This window comes from Tamandua tetradactyla, chromosome 3 (genome assembly GCF_023851605.1).
Source record: "Tamandua tetradactyla isolate mTamTet1 chromosome 3, mTamTet1.pri, whole genome shotgun sequence".
NCBI lineage: Eukaryota > Metazoa > Chordata > Mammalia > Pilosa > Myrmecophagidae > Tamandua > Tamandua tetradactyla.
In genome coordinates, this window is record NC_135329.1 from 19,780,983 (window position 1) to 19,796,003 (window position 15,021).

At 35.5% G+C, this 15,021-nt stretch overlaps 1 protein-coding gene across 13 annotated transcripts in view; it reads left to right on the top strand.

Annotated features, from left to right (window-relative positions):
• PSD3 (pleckstrin and Sec7 domain containing 3) overlaps positions 1 to 15,021 on the top strand; it is a 661,802-nt gene that overhangs the window by 422,193 nt on the left and 224,588 nt on the right. For 11 of the 13 annotated variants that reach the window (XR_013172375.1, XM_077152669.1, XM_077152668.1 and 8 more), the window contains 4 exons: positions 4,324 to 4,518; positions 4,637 to 4,717; positions 6,696 to 6,808; positions 9,223 to 9,281. Coding sequence is in view for 12 of the 13 variants with exons in the window: in XM_077152669.1 (XP_077008784.1) it covers positions 4,324 to 4,518; positions 4,637 to 4,717; positions 6,696 to 6,808; positions 9,223 to 9,281 (448 nt within the window). In the remaining variant the exon portion in view is untranslated. Of the gene's footprint in view, positions 1 to 1,171; positions 1,663 to 4,323; positions 4,536 to 4,636; positions 4,718 to 6,695; positions 6,809 to 9,222; positions 9,282 to 15,021 lie in introns of those variants that run through there. The other 2 variants (XM_077152673.1, XM_077152679.1) reach the window with 2 other exon arrangements.

Sequence of the window (15,021 nt, forward strand, 5' to 3'; positions counted from 1 at the left end):
CTTACCTTTGCCTAGCATGTGTAGAATTGAAATAGGTGGCTGTATGTTGTTTTCTATGTATAATTCCCAGGGTATATACTTTGTAAATGCAGGGAAAAATACTTTGATATGTTACCCTAGTTTATTTTTTAAACTAGCTTTATGTAATTAAAGAGGTATATCCAAAGGGAATGTGAAATAAAATATCTGCTACCCTCTGTGCATGTCTGTCTTATACTGTCCAGGGTTAGTAATAATGAATTAGAAACTTAGTGGAAGGAGTGGATACAGATGATTGCTAGGTGCTTGCATTCTTTCAATATGTGACTATTGAGTATCTTCAACTCTCTCTGGTAATGTAGATACAAGATGGAATTTAAATCACTACTAATGAGAGAAATGGGATTTTTAAATGTAGTGCTATAATAAAACTGTGTCTGTGTGTGTATCAAGTACTCTGAGAACGCAGAAGAGAGTTTGGAGTATGATTCTTAGAAAATCTTATTTCATTTGGGTTCTGTAGAATCAGTAGTTGCTACACGGTATGGGCAGGGGGTGATTAGAGTGGCAAAGTGAACAATGATGTGGAAAATGGATGGGAGCACAGCTAATGCGTCTGTGTACCCTGAGCGTGAGTGAGTGGTAGAGATAAGTCTAGGAGAGCAATTGGAGTTAGATTGTAAAGGGTTTTTTGACTTGCCATAAAATATGGATTTTTATCCTGTGTACAAATTTTATAATGTAGGCATGTGTTCATATCTGTGGTAGTAGATGTAGGTTGAGACAGAAGGGTGAAAATACAGAGAAAAGATGGGGACATATTTATACTAAAATTATCTGAAAATTAAATTTAATTTGGCATCCTGTAATTACTTTCTGATACATCTGGCAATCCTAATATGAAAAATCTGGTGATTGAACTCAATGTTCTGAGCCTTTCTTTTCTTTTCTTTTTTGCATGGGCAGGCCCTGGGAATTGAACCCAGGTCTCTGGCATGGCAGGCGAGAATTCTGTCCCTGAGCCACTGTCACACCGCTCTGATCTTTTCTTTTGATAATCAAGTGTTAACACATCTATTGGAGGTGTGAGGTAGAAGTTCCATAAAGCATTTTACAGAACACAGAAAAGTTTTTGAAAAGTCTTTTCTATATTTAAGTGACTGGTAGGGATTGTACTTTACAATATTGGAAAGTTATTTGGTAAAAAGTTGGGAAAATATTGAACTCCAGCAAAGAAGGGAAAAGCGAAATCGCTGAAGTTGTAGACAGCCTAATGCTTGGCAGTCTAGGTGGACAATGTCTTGTGTGTTACTGGGAACAACGTGGGGTGTTACCCCCACTGTTGGGCATCATCCCGTCTGCTTTAACACGTGTGAGCCAGGCCAGGCTGCCATTGTTCTGTATGCCCTCGTCATACAGTGGCCCCTGTGTTCTGGTGCCTGTTCTTATTGGGGCTGTAGAAACACTGCAGAAGCCTCAACAATAAACATTCTGCAGAGAACGTGAGGTCATAATAAAATGACCTCACGGGGAGCCATTTCCCTGGAAGCCAGAGTCGATGAATCCCCTTGGGTTGAGGGGTGAGGAGGCGTGCGCTGAAGGAAGGAATTCACAAGAGGAAGAATGGCCCAGGCGTGCCCCAGCCTCCACCATGGGTTCTTCCTGCCATCTGTGTTGGTGCTGGTGAGTTTGTCACACTGCCTGGCACTCCACCTGGAAGGGAGAGCAATCCCTGTTTTTATTCAAGGAATCTAAGTTGTGAAATTGGGTAGAATGGAGCCATCTGGGAATGGAAGCATTTCTCTGTCTTCACTTTATTTTGTGTTCTCTCCCTTTACTGAAGATTTCTTTTTTATTTTTATTTTTCTCAAGAAGATAAAGGGAAAAATCATGCATGCAGTGAGGAGAACTCGCTGAAATAGGCTACGCTGGGTAAGATAGTGTACAGAAGTGGCAGAGGCCTTTGAGACACGAGAGACAGGAATCATTTTGATTGTTGAAATTTAACTTGAAGACAAATCTCTGATATTTGACAAGATCATTGCAGTTCTATTTATGTAATATAATTGCATTGTTTATGTATAGTAATTAAATACATTCCATGAATTGGGGAAGAAAATCCTGTCTTTCACATTTGTATTTTTCTATATGATAGTTATTACATGGAGCGTCAAAGAGAATGTGGGAACCCAACTCCAGGGTTTTTTTAAATTTTTAATTATAAAAATTACTTGATTGTAAATAACATACTTCTTAGGGTAAAGATTTTATATTTCTACCCTAAGATGAGAAAGTAACTGAGTTGCTCTTTGAAAAATATTTCTTCTATGAGTTTACTTATATTTTGCTTGTTGTAAGAGATCAGATTTCTGATGGGGCAAGTTTTGTAAAACTTTCAATAATGCAAACTCTAAAGGAAGGCTTAGGATGATAAAAATATTTAAATGCATTAGCATGAAGATTTCATCATTACAAAGTGATTTATTTTAACGGGTGGGTGTTTCTCTTGGAAAATCGTTTAAGGTGGCTTATGAGGGCTGTCATACATCTTGGTTTCCTCAGGTCAGTACCAGTTTATGCCTATTGTCCTTTTGTTGACTGTAGTTTAGTATTTGACTCGGACTTCTTTTAAAAATTCGGTATTATTAGTTGCAATAAAATAAGCCAGCTGGGTTTGGTAGACCGCCACTTTGTACTGTTGGCTTCTTCTGTGGTCTCATCTGGGAATGTGTGAATCGATATGTATGGTGAACAGAGTTTTCATGTGGTTGAATCTAAAAAACAATCTAGGATAATCTCCCTTTGCCCTACCCTTGTACCTCCCTTTCAAGGAGAGCATGCAGAGTGTTGGCTGGTAAAGTGTCGTTGGAGATCAGCTGCTAGATAACAGCTCACTCCTTCGGGTCTGATGGTGGGTGGAGAGTAGCTGACTCTGTAGCCCTGTAGCCCCTCTGGACTTCGTGGTGTACCAGCTAGTGGTGCAGTGGCCTGAGCTGCATTCTGGGCAATAATGAAGCTGCAAGGCCTCCAGTTATTTGGAAGATCAGTGGGAAACCAGAAATCATAAGTTATATAAATGTGAAATAGGTGGCAAAATAGAAATTGGACAGCCCTACTTAAAACGGTACTCATTTTTGGTACATGGCTTTTGTCATGTTTTTAACTTCCTGTGTGATGAAATGGGAAGTGTGCATAAAGCTTTCGTACTGAAGGAATGATGGCTGTTTCTAGGAAAAGTACCCATGTGTTTATTTGAGTTGTGAGCTAAGCTAGCTGCTTTTGTCATGGAAAACCATTTTTATTTGGGAGAAGGTTTGACAGACAGACTGTGATTATTCAGACTTGATTATTTGGCAGACATTTTCTTAAAAAATAGCATGAGCCTAATGCTTTAATACAAACTGTAAATATTGTTGATAAAATTTGAGCTTTCAATAAACTAGAGGTTTGGAAAACTTGTATCTCCCACCATAGATTTTAGTTTCCCAGACTTTCCTGATGGTATTGGTGATGATATTAATGAGTGATTTTTTTTTATATTGCATAGTGAAATATGTCAACCAGTACTTTTCAAATGACTAATGTATGATGCTACAAAATCATGCATAAGTAAAAGATGCTTTTAAAGTGCAAGACAGATTTAAATGTAAGAGTATAAAACATTGGTAAGATTTCATATTCTATGATGCAACTAACCTTTAAGAAACTACCACTTGAATTTTGTTACTATATAAAAGAATATCCAAAATTATCTTGTAAGGATATTAAATATTTTTCTTCTGGGTGAGGCTGATTTTCTTAATATCTTTCAATCCAAACAATGTATTTTGTTACATAGTAAATGTAGAAGTGAATATGAGAATTTGTTTTGTATTGAAGAAATTAAAAAATTGTAAATAGCTGTCATTTGTTTCATTAAATAAGTTGTTTTGGAAAATAATAATTTTTAATAAACATTTAGATTACATGAAATGGGTTTATATAAGTGAATTAATATCTAAAATTTTTCAGTTTTAACTCCTAATACAGAGGCTGTTGAGAGAGGAAACTTAAGAGAAGCTCTTTGGGATTTCCAGTTCTTGTTAAAAATGTAAAAGAGTCCTGATCTCAGACCAAAAATATGAGAACTAGGATCTTTAAGTATGTACCTAGATCACTTCTTTTTATCTTGAAGAATTTGAAATATAGCAAGTGAAAGTATTTTTATTAGTTGACCAAGCTTAAAATGATATTTAAAGTAGTTTTCATTTTGTTGGCTCCACAATACCATAGTTTCAACAGATATTTCTCTTTTTTGCCATATGAGAAAAAACTTGTATTTTTCCTCCTTATCAATTTTAACAGCAATGCTGGAGTGAAAAAGACGCTGCTAGAGACTCCTTCTGAAATGGGGAGCAATGAAATTCTGGGAAAGGAGACCTCAGAAAGTCTTAGTAACGGTACCAACAGCAACGTGGAAGCAGCCAAAAGGTTGGCCAAGCGCCTTTATCACCTAGACCGATTCAAAAGATCAGATGTTGCCAGGCACCTGGGCAAGAAGTACGTTCTGACTCAAGGCGGGTGTCTGAGTTTATCCTCTGTGTGTGTGTGTGTGTGTGTGTGTGAGTATGTTAATAGCTTTAATCTTAATAACCAAGTCTATTCTGTTTTCTTATAGCAATGAATTTAGCAAACTAGTTGCAGAAGAATATCTGAAGTTTTTTGATTTTACAGGAATGACTCTGGATCAGTCTCTCAGGTATGATTCAACACCACTTCTTTTCTTCCTCTGCCTCCAAATAGTTCTTGGAAGAGAATGGAATATGCTAAAGCTAGAATCTGATCTTATTTGTTTAAATTTGTGGCCACTTTGTGAACTTAGCTCAAATTGTGGTAAAGCCATTAAACAGAGCAGACTTTTTGTGAAGTCACAGGAGCCCATTTTCTGCATCTGGTGAAAGCCGGGGTGCAGAGGACATAGCCTCTAAAAAGGTGGCGCTGTAGGTCGTGAGGAAAATGGGAGTTCAGTTTGGAAGTTAAGTTTAAAAAATAAAACAGGGTTACAGCTAAGAAGTTGTAAGGTTTTTCCCTAAGCATTTGCTTACAGTATTTGATTAGAATCAGATATTCTAAGATTATAGTTTAGAATTGTCATGAATGGAACAAAAATGAATATCAGTGTACAAATCAGCTGAATGCCAGTGAACGGGATTCGAGCAGTATCCACTCTTTGCTGACCAATTTCAGTGGAGGTATCTTAAATGTTTTCGTTCTCATTTTTTGAGCCATTTTGTTCTGCACATTTCTGAGAGCAGCTGAAGGTGACATCTAGACGGCGTTTGATCTTATAGACTGTTTATAAAATGTCAGAGCCTGGAGGAGGTTTTCTGCTGTAACTTTCTCACTTTACAAATCAGGAAGCTGAGGCCTGGGAGGAGCCATGAGGATGTTTGGATCAAGAAGTACAATTGTGACATACTCTGTGTCTCTTTCCATGAATAAAAGAAACCCATTGATTTTTCTAATGAAAACAGAGAAGAGTGAATAAAGAATCCATATTTTTGCTGTGCTGGGTAGATTATTAAAAAGTTATGAAATAGGAAAAAAACTAGTGCAGATTTAGTAGATAGATAAAGAATTAAATGTGATTAATTTCCAATGTGCTACAGAATTACTAGGACAGTTTAAGCACTTAATAAATGCTAACTATTGTTACATAATTTTCTTCTTAATGTAACTCTATAGAACAGAGGTTAGCAAATCTTGCTTCCATGGGTCAAATTCAGCCCAGAGCCCGTAGCCTGTTTTTTGTGCACAGAAAAGCTAAGAAATGTTTTTCCATATGTAAAGGGTTATTAAACAAACGAATAAATACAAAGAAAAAAAGTTATGAAATAAAAGTTTAAAAGATATACTTCAAATTAACAAATTATGCAGCAGTAAGAAGGAAGAGGATAAAATTTTCATCAGAAAGTTCACCTGAAAGTTTCAACAGTGAGACTTTTTAGGAAAATGTCCCATCTCCTTTGTAAGAAAATTCACCCAGTTTGTCAAGTAAGGGTCAAGATTTATGTATAGTAGATGGCACTCTTAGTGACTGAATTTTAGATTGGTATGTATTTCTGGGCACATTTTCTATTGTTCAGAGAAACTGTACTTTAAGGAATAAATTAAGATTCTCTCTCCCAATTTCCCCCTGACATAACAAGTTAATAATGTACTATAGTGATATTAGGCAAAGTAAAATGAACAGAATTCTGTACAAGAAGATGATGTAATTGTAATTTTAATAATGGCCCAGTGGGGGGTTACCATAAGGTAACAAAATGACAAAAGAATCCTGATACTAAAATGTAACTTGCATGATTATGTGTTCTGATTTACATGTTCTTTGGGATTTATCCCTGGGTGGTTTTTTTTGTTGTTGTTGTATTGGCTATTGATGCTTAGTTAAAATGGGGAAATTACCTGCCTTCCCAAGGCTTTTTTGATGTATTGGCTAAGACATTACCTTGTCATCACTTATATTAGCATTTTATTGAGTTTAAATGTCAATATAAATTTTTATCTAATTGGCATTAATTTATATTGGCTAAAATGTAGTTCTCTTAATTTTCTTGTTTGGAAATGTAGAGTTTTTGAATACTTAATTCCTATGTTTACATAAATTACCTACATCAAACATAAAGACTGTAATAACACTTCTAAAATTTATTTTTCCCATTAATTTTTTTTAGGTATTTCTTTAAGGCATTTTCTCTTGTGGGAGAAACTCAAGAACGAGAGAGAGTTTTAATACACTTCTCCAAAAGATATTTTTATTGTAACCCAGATACCATTTCTTCACAAGGTAATCTGATGGAAATGTTTGGATTTCTTATGTATGATAATGGCTAATTTTCTTGTAAAAGATACATGTTTATTATGGAAAACCTGAGAAATATAGAAAATTATTTTAAAAATGAAAATCATGTAGGTACCTCCAATTACTTAGAGATACCTATTAACAGTTTGTGCTCCCTTCTAGTCTATTTACACAATGTTTTAGTGTCAAATTGGAATCAGTTTTGTTTCCTATCTTTCCCTTTCACTGAGTATTTTCCCATCTTTAATGTATTAAATATTCTTTGAAAACATATGTAATGACTTCATGCTATTCTTTTATTTTTCTGTATTTTCCAATTCCATAGTATGACAGTACACTTTAAATTGCTTATGCTTTGTCATTCTAGAGTTTATGTGCAAAGTCAATGTAATAAGTAAAATGCCAATTTTCAATATTCTTTTCTATACCTCTGATCTCTAAACTCAATGAAAATGCATGAATGCTTAATTTTGTGGTTTCGGTAACTTTTACAAATCTCATTGGAGCTTTGTATGTCTCTTGCACTTTTGTTTGATATTTAATATAACAACAATAACCACTGACTTTCCTTTATGATTTTATGTTTATTACACTAGTTCTACAAAGCAGCTTTAAATTATTTGTGTTAATCTACTGTATGAACATTGATTTCAATTCCTGCAATAAAGCCAAGCTTTCAGGGTTTGAAGTCAGGCACATTCACTTAGAACTGGGGAATCTTTCGTAAACTTACAAATTCTAGAATAAATTACTGTGAGCAGATATTAAGATATCACAGGGATATTAAGATAACACAGGGATAAGTATGGCTATGTTTAATTCAGCATCCATTAAGATCACATTCCTATCTGTAAACTAGTAGCTTGCTTTTCTTCCTTTCTTTGACTATATTTGGACCAGTTATTCGCTCTCTCACTTTCAGCATTGACTGGAGATGAAAAGGATAGAAGAGAGACTTTTATAGAATCTTTCTTCAAATCTAAGGAAAATGTTGACCTTCTTGAGTAAAATAAGAAATGTAGGTTTATATGCAGTTGACTTTTAATAAGGATGTTTGTGAGTTGGCTGTTAAGTTTAATAAATGTTTTTGAATTTGTTTTAAATTAATTTAGAATTTGTGATAATCAAAATGGAACTGCAATAAATATACTTGCAGATAGAAGATTTTTACTGCATGCAGAGTTGCTGCTGTCTCCAAACTTGAATTGAGGATTGATGAGGAGAGAATAGGAGAACCAATTTTGAGGTTTAGAAATAAGAAGCCCAACTTCATGCTTTTTTTATTTTCATAAAATAAGGGGAAAAGAATGATGTTTCCATATACATGTAGGATAACTGTCTGGTTGGACAACTTTTTCCCCCTGAATTTTTGATTTTTTAATTTTAGCAGATTATTTCAATATTTTCCTTTCTGATCCATATTATAATGAACAAAACATCCAGTTTAAATGTTGCCTTTAAAGAATAACATGAAAGAGGAGAACCGGTCCTACTGGTATATTTTTAACAAGAGAGATAACAACTGAAGGTAAATAGAAGACTCTGTTCTTGGTTTTCCTTAGTTTTTGCTTCTTTCTCAACTTACTTTACTCCCAGAAAATAAAAAGCTATAGTACTAAATAACTGTATTCATTGCCACATAGAAAACTACAGAAAATTCAAATATAAATAAAAAGATAAAAATATAAATTATAATCTCAGAACTGAAAAGTCTTTTAGCATTTTGGCATATACTCTTCTAGATGTGTATATATGTATACATATACGTGTGTATATATGTATACATATACGTGTGTATATATGTATACATATACATATTTATTTAAATGGAATCATACTGTATATAATCTGCATTTCATATGAAATATCTTCCCATTTTATCATGCGTACTTGGACATTTAATGACTACAGCTTAACAGATCTGCCTTGGAGGATCCAGAGCAATGCTTCTGTGGGTTACCTTTTATTTTGGATAGATCCTTAATTATTTCCTTAGCGTGAAGCCCTGGAAGTGTGTTTGCTGCATCGAGGGATGCTGTTTCCAAACATCTGATGTGTACTGTCAAGTTGTCCAAATTCTGGAGGACAATTTACTTTTTCTTCTCTTGAGTCCAACTCTGTGCATTGAGGTCCTTATAATTTATCATTATAAATTAGCATAGTTTATTGTTTCCCCAAGTTCTTTTTTTTTTTTTTTTTTTTTTTTAACATGGGCAGGCACCTGGAATTGAACCCAGGTCTCTGGTATGGCATGTGAGAACTCTTCCTGCTGAGCCACCATGGCCTGCCCTCCACAAATTCTTAATGTACATTTTTTAAATGATGATAAAAAGAGAGGATGTGTCTATTAATGCAACAGGATATAGTAAGTAATGCTTTCTGTCCCTCTGTCTCTTTAGATGGAGTCCATTGCCTCACCTGTGCAATGATGCTTCTCAACACAGATCTACATGGCCATGTAAGTGTAGACTTTGGAAGCTCTCTTCTTCTTTGGATTTTAGAAATCCAAAAGTGTCTTGGATTTATCTTTGCTTTTATGTCTGTACATATTTTTTCCCTGTCTCTTTCTCATTCTCTACGTTATTTCCATGACAGGTAGATCACCATAAATCTCTTGCAGAATGTAATTTGAAGTGGGTGCCCTATTGTCTAGAAGACTAGTTGTTTTATCTGCATGTGTGTTCTGTATTTTCTTTCTCCACTAGATGGCAGAGACAGAGCTTTTATTTTTACTTATTTATTTTCTTTTGTTTTTTTGGTTAAGTATTATGGTTGATGAAAGAGCATATAAATTAGATCTTAGAATGTCAACTGTGTTTTCACTAAATACAGTAGCACATCTAAGAACTTGGTCTTTTCTATACTCCTCAGCTTCCCTGGTCTTTTATTAGTTGAAAAACAAAAGCACCTTTTTGTAGTCTTATATTTAGAATAGAAAATGGACTTCCTAAATTTATAATTGTATATAAATGTTTACCTAAGAAGAAGTGGAATTTTAGCATTCACTTGAGCTATCCATATTAGGGGAAATGACACTGTTTTAGTAGTTCACTTTCAGACTGAAGGAGAAAGCTTCAATTATGCTTGTTCATATAGTATTGATCCAGCATGGATTCACAACACTTTTGAATATAAGGAATCCTCTTCACATAGATATTTTGAGGGTACCACAATCAACAAATAGTAGCTGTGCAGTTGGCATCAGTTGATTGAGAAAATGCATAATGACAAAAAAAAAAGATTTCGGTAGCATAGTTCCATTCCTATTTAAGGGGTGACGATCTCCTAGGACGTCTATGGAGGTTTTTAAATATTTGGGGTTTCTTTCTATTAAATCCTGGATTGCTTTTTAAAACAGCTAATATGACTTTAACATTTTATATCATTCTGTATAGAGATAAATTTATATATGTATATGAATTGTCATGTATGTATATGAGTCACAGAAAATTTGAAGCATGATAGTAAATAAGTGTGAAGTTTTATATTTTATTCCAATAACTGAATCTGCTTGATCTATACACTTCTGTACCCTGGTGCCACAGATATCAGCCATTTGTTGGTGCCCCATCTTCAGACTGCTTTTGAGGAACAGTAATGAGATTAGATGAAGCATCACACTTTTTGTGCAACTAGGATGGAAGAGAGAGTTTATATCAATGACCATTTTAATATTGAGCTCTATTACTTATAGATAATTAACAATTGGTTGCTACAGTGGCAAAATTGATACAAGAGGAAGAAATTTATCAATAACAGTAAATCTGTCATCTTGAAGATCATGCTTTTTGTGATTAGGTTTCTGCTTTGTCTTTTTTTTAAATAATGAAATCTCATGTTTTATTTAATACTTTGGCCAGACCAGCCCCTTTGCAGGGATTACTAGTTTAGGAAAGAACAACAACAAACCATCATTCACTTTCCTCCAGTTTCACCATTTCCCTAATTATTTCCATGGGCCCTGCTTTATTCTTTCTGCAAATTAAGAGGGGAGTTTCTATATTAGATTAGCAATGTTGGGTTCTTATCCAAATATTCCACCTAATGAGTATGTCAGTTCTCATGAATTGGACAACCACTCTGCAACATTCCTGAGAGCTGAATAATATAATAATCTTGAAAGTCAGCAGAGTGGATTATCCACTTTTTTTTTCTGTACTTGAACTTATGACTTTAACAGGAGCGCAGCAAAAAAGCAAATGTGCTAAGCACTTTGCCCAAGTAGCCTTCCATGTAGACCTTTTATCTTAAATATACACAACTGAAAACAGCTACAATTTTTGGGAAAGTGTGCACAAACCCAATACTTCTTTTGATTATTCTGCCTTGTTTTAAAAAATGTTTTGTGCTTAGTGTCTGCTCAGTTTAAATATTAGAGTTATTTACAATGCATGCTATTACAAGTCTGTCCAACGTATAGTAACTGTCATGAAGACTAACCACATGAAAATATGTTTCTCTTATCTTCTTCTTTTGGATTCGTTTTTTAAATAAATTTCCTCGTAGGTGGTAAGTTTTAATGCATAATTCTTAACGCAATTTCTCTTGCATCATGATTGCCTGATTTATGTTATAGTGTCTGCTTTGACTTATTAGTACGGTCCCTATGAAGTTGAATCATTCAGAAGTTAAAGTGAGTTATTTGTCTGCTCCTTTTCACTTTCCCCTTATTACTATACTGTAAGCCCATTACCTCCTATTACTTTGTGCAATGCCAGAATAATCTTCTTGGGGAGTGAACTAATAAACCATTTTCCTTTTTCTTCCTTACCATTGTTTCGTAATAGCATACAATGGCATGACTTTCTTCAGCTGTGCTGAGTCCAGCTTTTCATGCTTTCAGTGGGTCTAGAGGAGAGCTAACTTGGAAGAGTAACTTCTTTTTTGGCTGTCCTTTGTGACTCTTTCACGTGGGTTTCTTTTAAGGAATGATGAGTCAGAAATGCATTGGTATGGGTCTTTGTTTGGCTGGCTAATCTTACTAATAAAATGATGGAATGTTTACTAATAAACACTTCTAATACATAGCTCAGTGTTATATGTTGGAATGTTTTTTCATCTTTCTGGTTCTAATTTACTCTCTCATTCAACAGGCACTTAGTTGTGTGCCTACTGCATTCAAGTTTTATGCCATTTGGTAAGGATTAGAAATGAATGAGACCTTTTTATGGAAGTTAAATCTCATCTGCGGTGGTATGGGCTAGGCTGACTTCTAGTCAGATTTCACTGAAGAAATGTTAGCAGGTAACTGAGGTGCTGATGTGGAAAAGCACTGGGGATGTATTTTAATTATACATTGGATTATATTTAATAGTTCTCTAATTGGACTAGGAAAGACAATTTGAATTATATACAGTATTTCTGGGAGAAAATAGCTTAGACGTAATCATTTCATTTGAATTGTATTGGTGATGCCCTTCAGCACCTGCTTTTTAAAAAATGAATCATCATCTTAGCAGTAGTATCAGCTTGTTTGTGCTTATCTGGGTGTGGTTGAGTCTTAGATTAAATAATTAAAATTGCATTCGCATGGCAAATTTGTTTTTAAAGTGCCTCTATATCTATGAACTGTATATGCAAATTATACTTTGTTCTGATAAATTTCCATTAAGACAAACTCTCGAGTTTACCTGAATTCTTTCGTTGTATTAGAACTAAGTTGTACAGAGTAGTTCAATTGCTTGAACTAACAAGGAAAGAGTTGGGAAAAAAATCTCTGCATTTTGCTAGAAATGGTATGAATAAAAATACTTGAGCTGTTGCAATAAATTCAAACCTATTCCTTTTTGGAATGATCTTCAGATGTGGTCTGATTGCAACCCTGGTCCTTCAATTGTTAGTCAGGCTTCAGCCATCAGGCAGGATTGCCACTCGAAGCTGGAGAGAGGTGGCAGGGGCAGGACGGTAGAGGCAGGCACTTCTGGCAAGGGATGTTCCTCTGAGGTGGTAGGCAACTTTAGATCTGGAATAGTGTTGTGATGGAGCGTTAGATCAGAGCATGGTCTGCTGGCCAAGTTCACAACTAGGAAGTCACGAGGCAGTTCAGTGATTGGCCAGAGTCAGGCCAGTGTCAGAGCAAGTTGCCAGGGTGTTAATGTTGATCAAGAGTTTGTACCAAAAGCCACCTTCTAACATTGTGTCCTGGGTTTCTACCCAGCCCACCTGTGTGTGTGTGCAGTGGGCATAAATGGTGGGTTTGCCTCTTCTCAGGCTGCCCCTCCTGCTGGCACTTTGCCCTCAGGAAGCCCTGAATCCTCATCCTCCGTGGTCAGAGTTTAATGTATCAGGCAGAACCTACCTCACTCCCAGCCCCCTAACTGGGTTATGATTTGATAAGGGTTAAAACCAGGGCTATATACCGTACTGGTCGGCAGACAGAAGAGATCGAGGGATAAAGCATAGGTTTTATAACAAAATATTAAAAAGGTAGGCGTTCAGCTTGAAATAGGAATAACGTAGGAAATTGTTATTTTTTTCAACCTGTATATTGGATTGGTAATTTTGAATTTCTAATTCTTGGATTAGCTCTCTTGGAATTTAGAATTGTATCAAAAGTGCACAATGACTATTAAAATATCATTATATAATTGAAATGCTTTTCTTCATATTGTCCTATTTTATTTCTACCTCTAAAAGCACCACAAGCTTCCATGAGATTGATAAATACCCAAAATATATATAATATCCTTAGTAAATCTCTGTATATCTGTGATTATCAATATTGTTAACTGGCAGCTGCCTTAAGTACATTTTGTCAATTGCTCTCCCTTCCTCCTATATAGTTTTCTTCTCTGTAGGTACCTCTTTCTGTCTGTACTGCCCCACATCCTCAGTGCTCTCTGCTATAAAAGCTGTCCCTTACTGCTTTTGTAGATTCCAGCCTTGGTCTTAATTTCTTTTAAGCCATCACTGCCTCCTTCCTTTGAAGTCCTCCTCTTCACCTCCTTTAGTACCAAGTGTTTCTTTTAGCCTGACTGGAACAGCCACCCAGCCGCAGTGACTCACTAGGCTCCCGTCTCTTGGTGCTGTACCTCTCTGCTTGGAGTAGGAGGGGTTCGGTGATACTGGAAGTTCAAAAGCATCAGGCCTAGACCTCAGAATGGCCAAGGGTTTCTGGTGGGACATGGACTTCCATTTTGCTGCTACTATTTCTTACAGGATAGCACTTATAGGATAGCCTGGGAACCTAACGATCGATCACCTGTAGAGATGTTTTATAGGGGAAAAAAAAGCATGATTTCAATTTTTAATTACATTTTAGAATGACCTTTAGAATACAATTCATTGTCCAATCAGTATATGCCTAAATTTTAATAGGAATCCTCATGTGCATGATAGATGAGTTCTATTTAAGTATATCAACACTTTAATCATGCTCTGGTAGATTGCTACCTAAGAGGATTCCATGACCCCTCAAAGAAAGCTTCCTTTCCTCCCTCCTTCCCATTCTAGTTGTCATTTCCTTGAAACAGGGTTTATATATGGAAAATATTTCACAGGTAGCCTTATCATGGAGACAGCGGGTTCCTTTAGGGACCTCTGTTTATCTAATTTATTTATTAGCTGTAGGCCCTTATTATGAGCCTTTGACAGTTGCCCTACTCATTAGTCAAAGGTGATAAAGGAAGGCAGGTGAAACTACTAAATCAGTTTTGCTTTTCCTTAGTGCTGGCAAGGCCTATGAGGAGAAAGGAGTGAGAAGGAGGGGGACTGAAGCCTCTCACTCTTATCACTAATCCTATTGTTTAATGTAGCGTCTGTCCTTTTGTGACAAGTAAATAGTAGATGTTGGTCACTTTGTAATTTGATAATGAGATCTGTGTCTTGTCTTTTATCCTCTCATAGTTTAGAGGAAATACATTCTATAAAGTACTGCTAGAATCATTTATAGTAGTTCTCAAACATTTTTGCCTCACCATCCTTTATATGTTTAAAAGCGTTAAAGACCTCAAAGAGCTTTTGTTTACATGAGTTACACATGGGTTAATTTAGTAAATACTATATTAAAAATTTACCATATTGGGTGGGCTATGGTGGTGCAGTGGCAGAGTTCTTGCCTGCCTTGCTGGAGACCCAGGTTTGATTCTCGGTGCCTGCCCAAGCAAAAAAAGTTTACCATCTTAAAAATCAAAACTGGTAAAATTTTTAAATAATGGTTGTTTTGAACAAAATATTTTCCACAGCAAAAATTCTTAGGG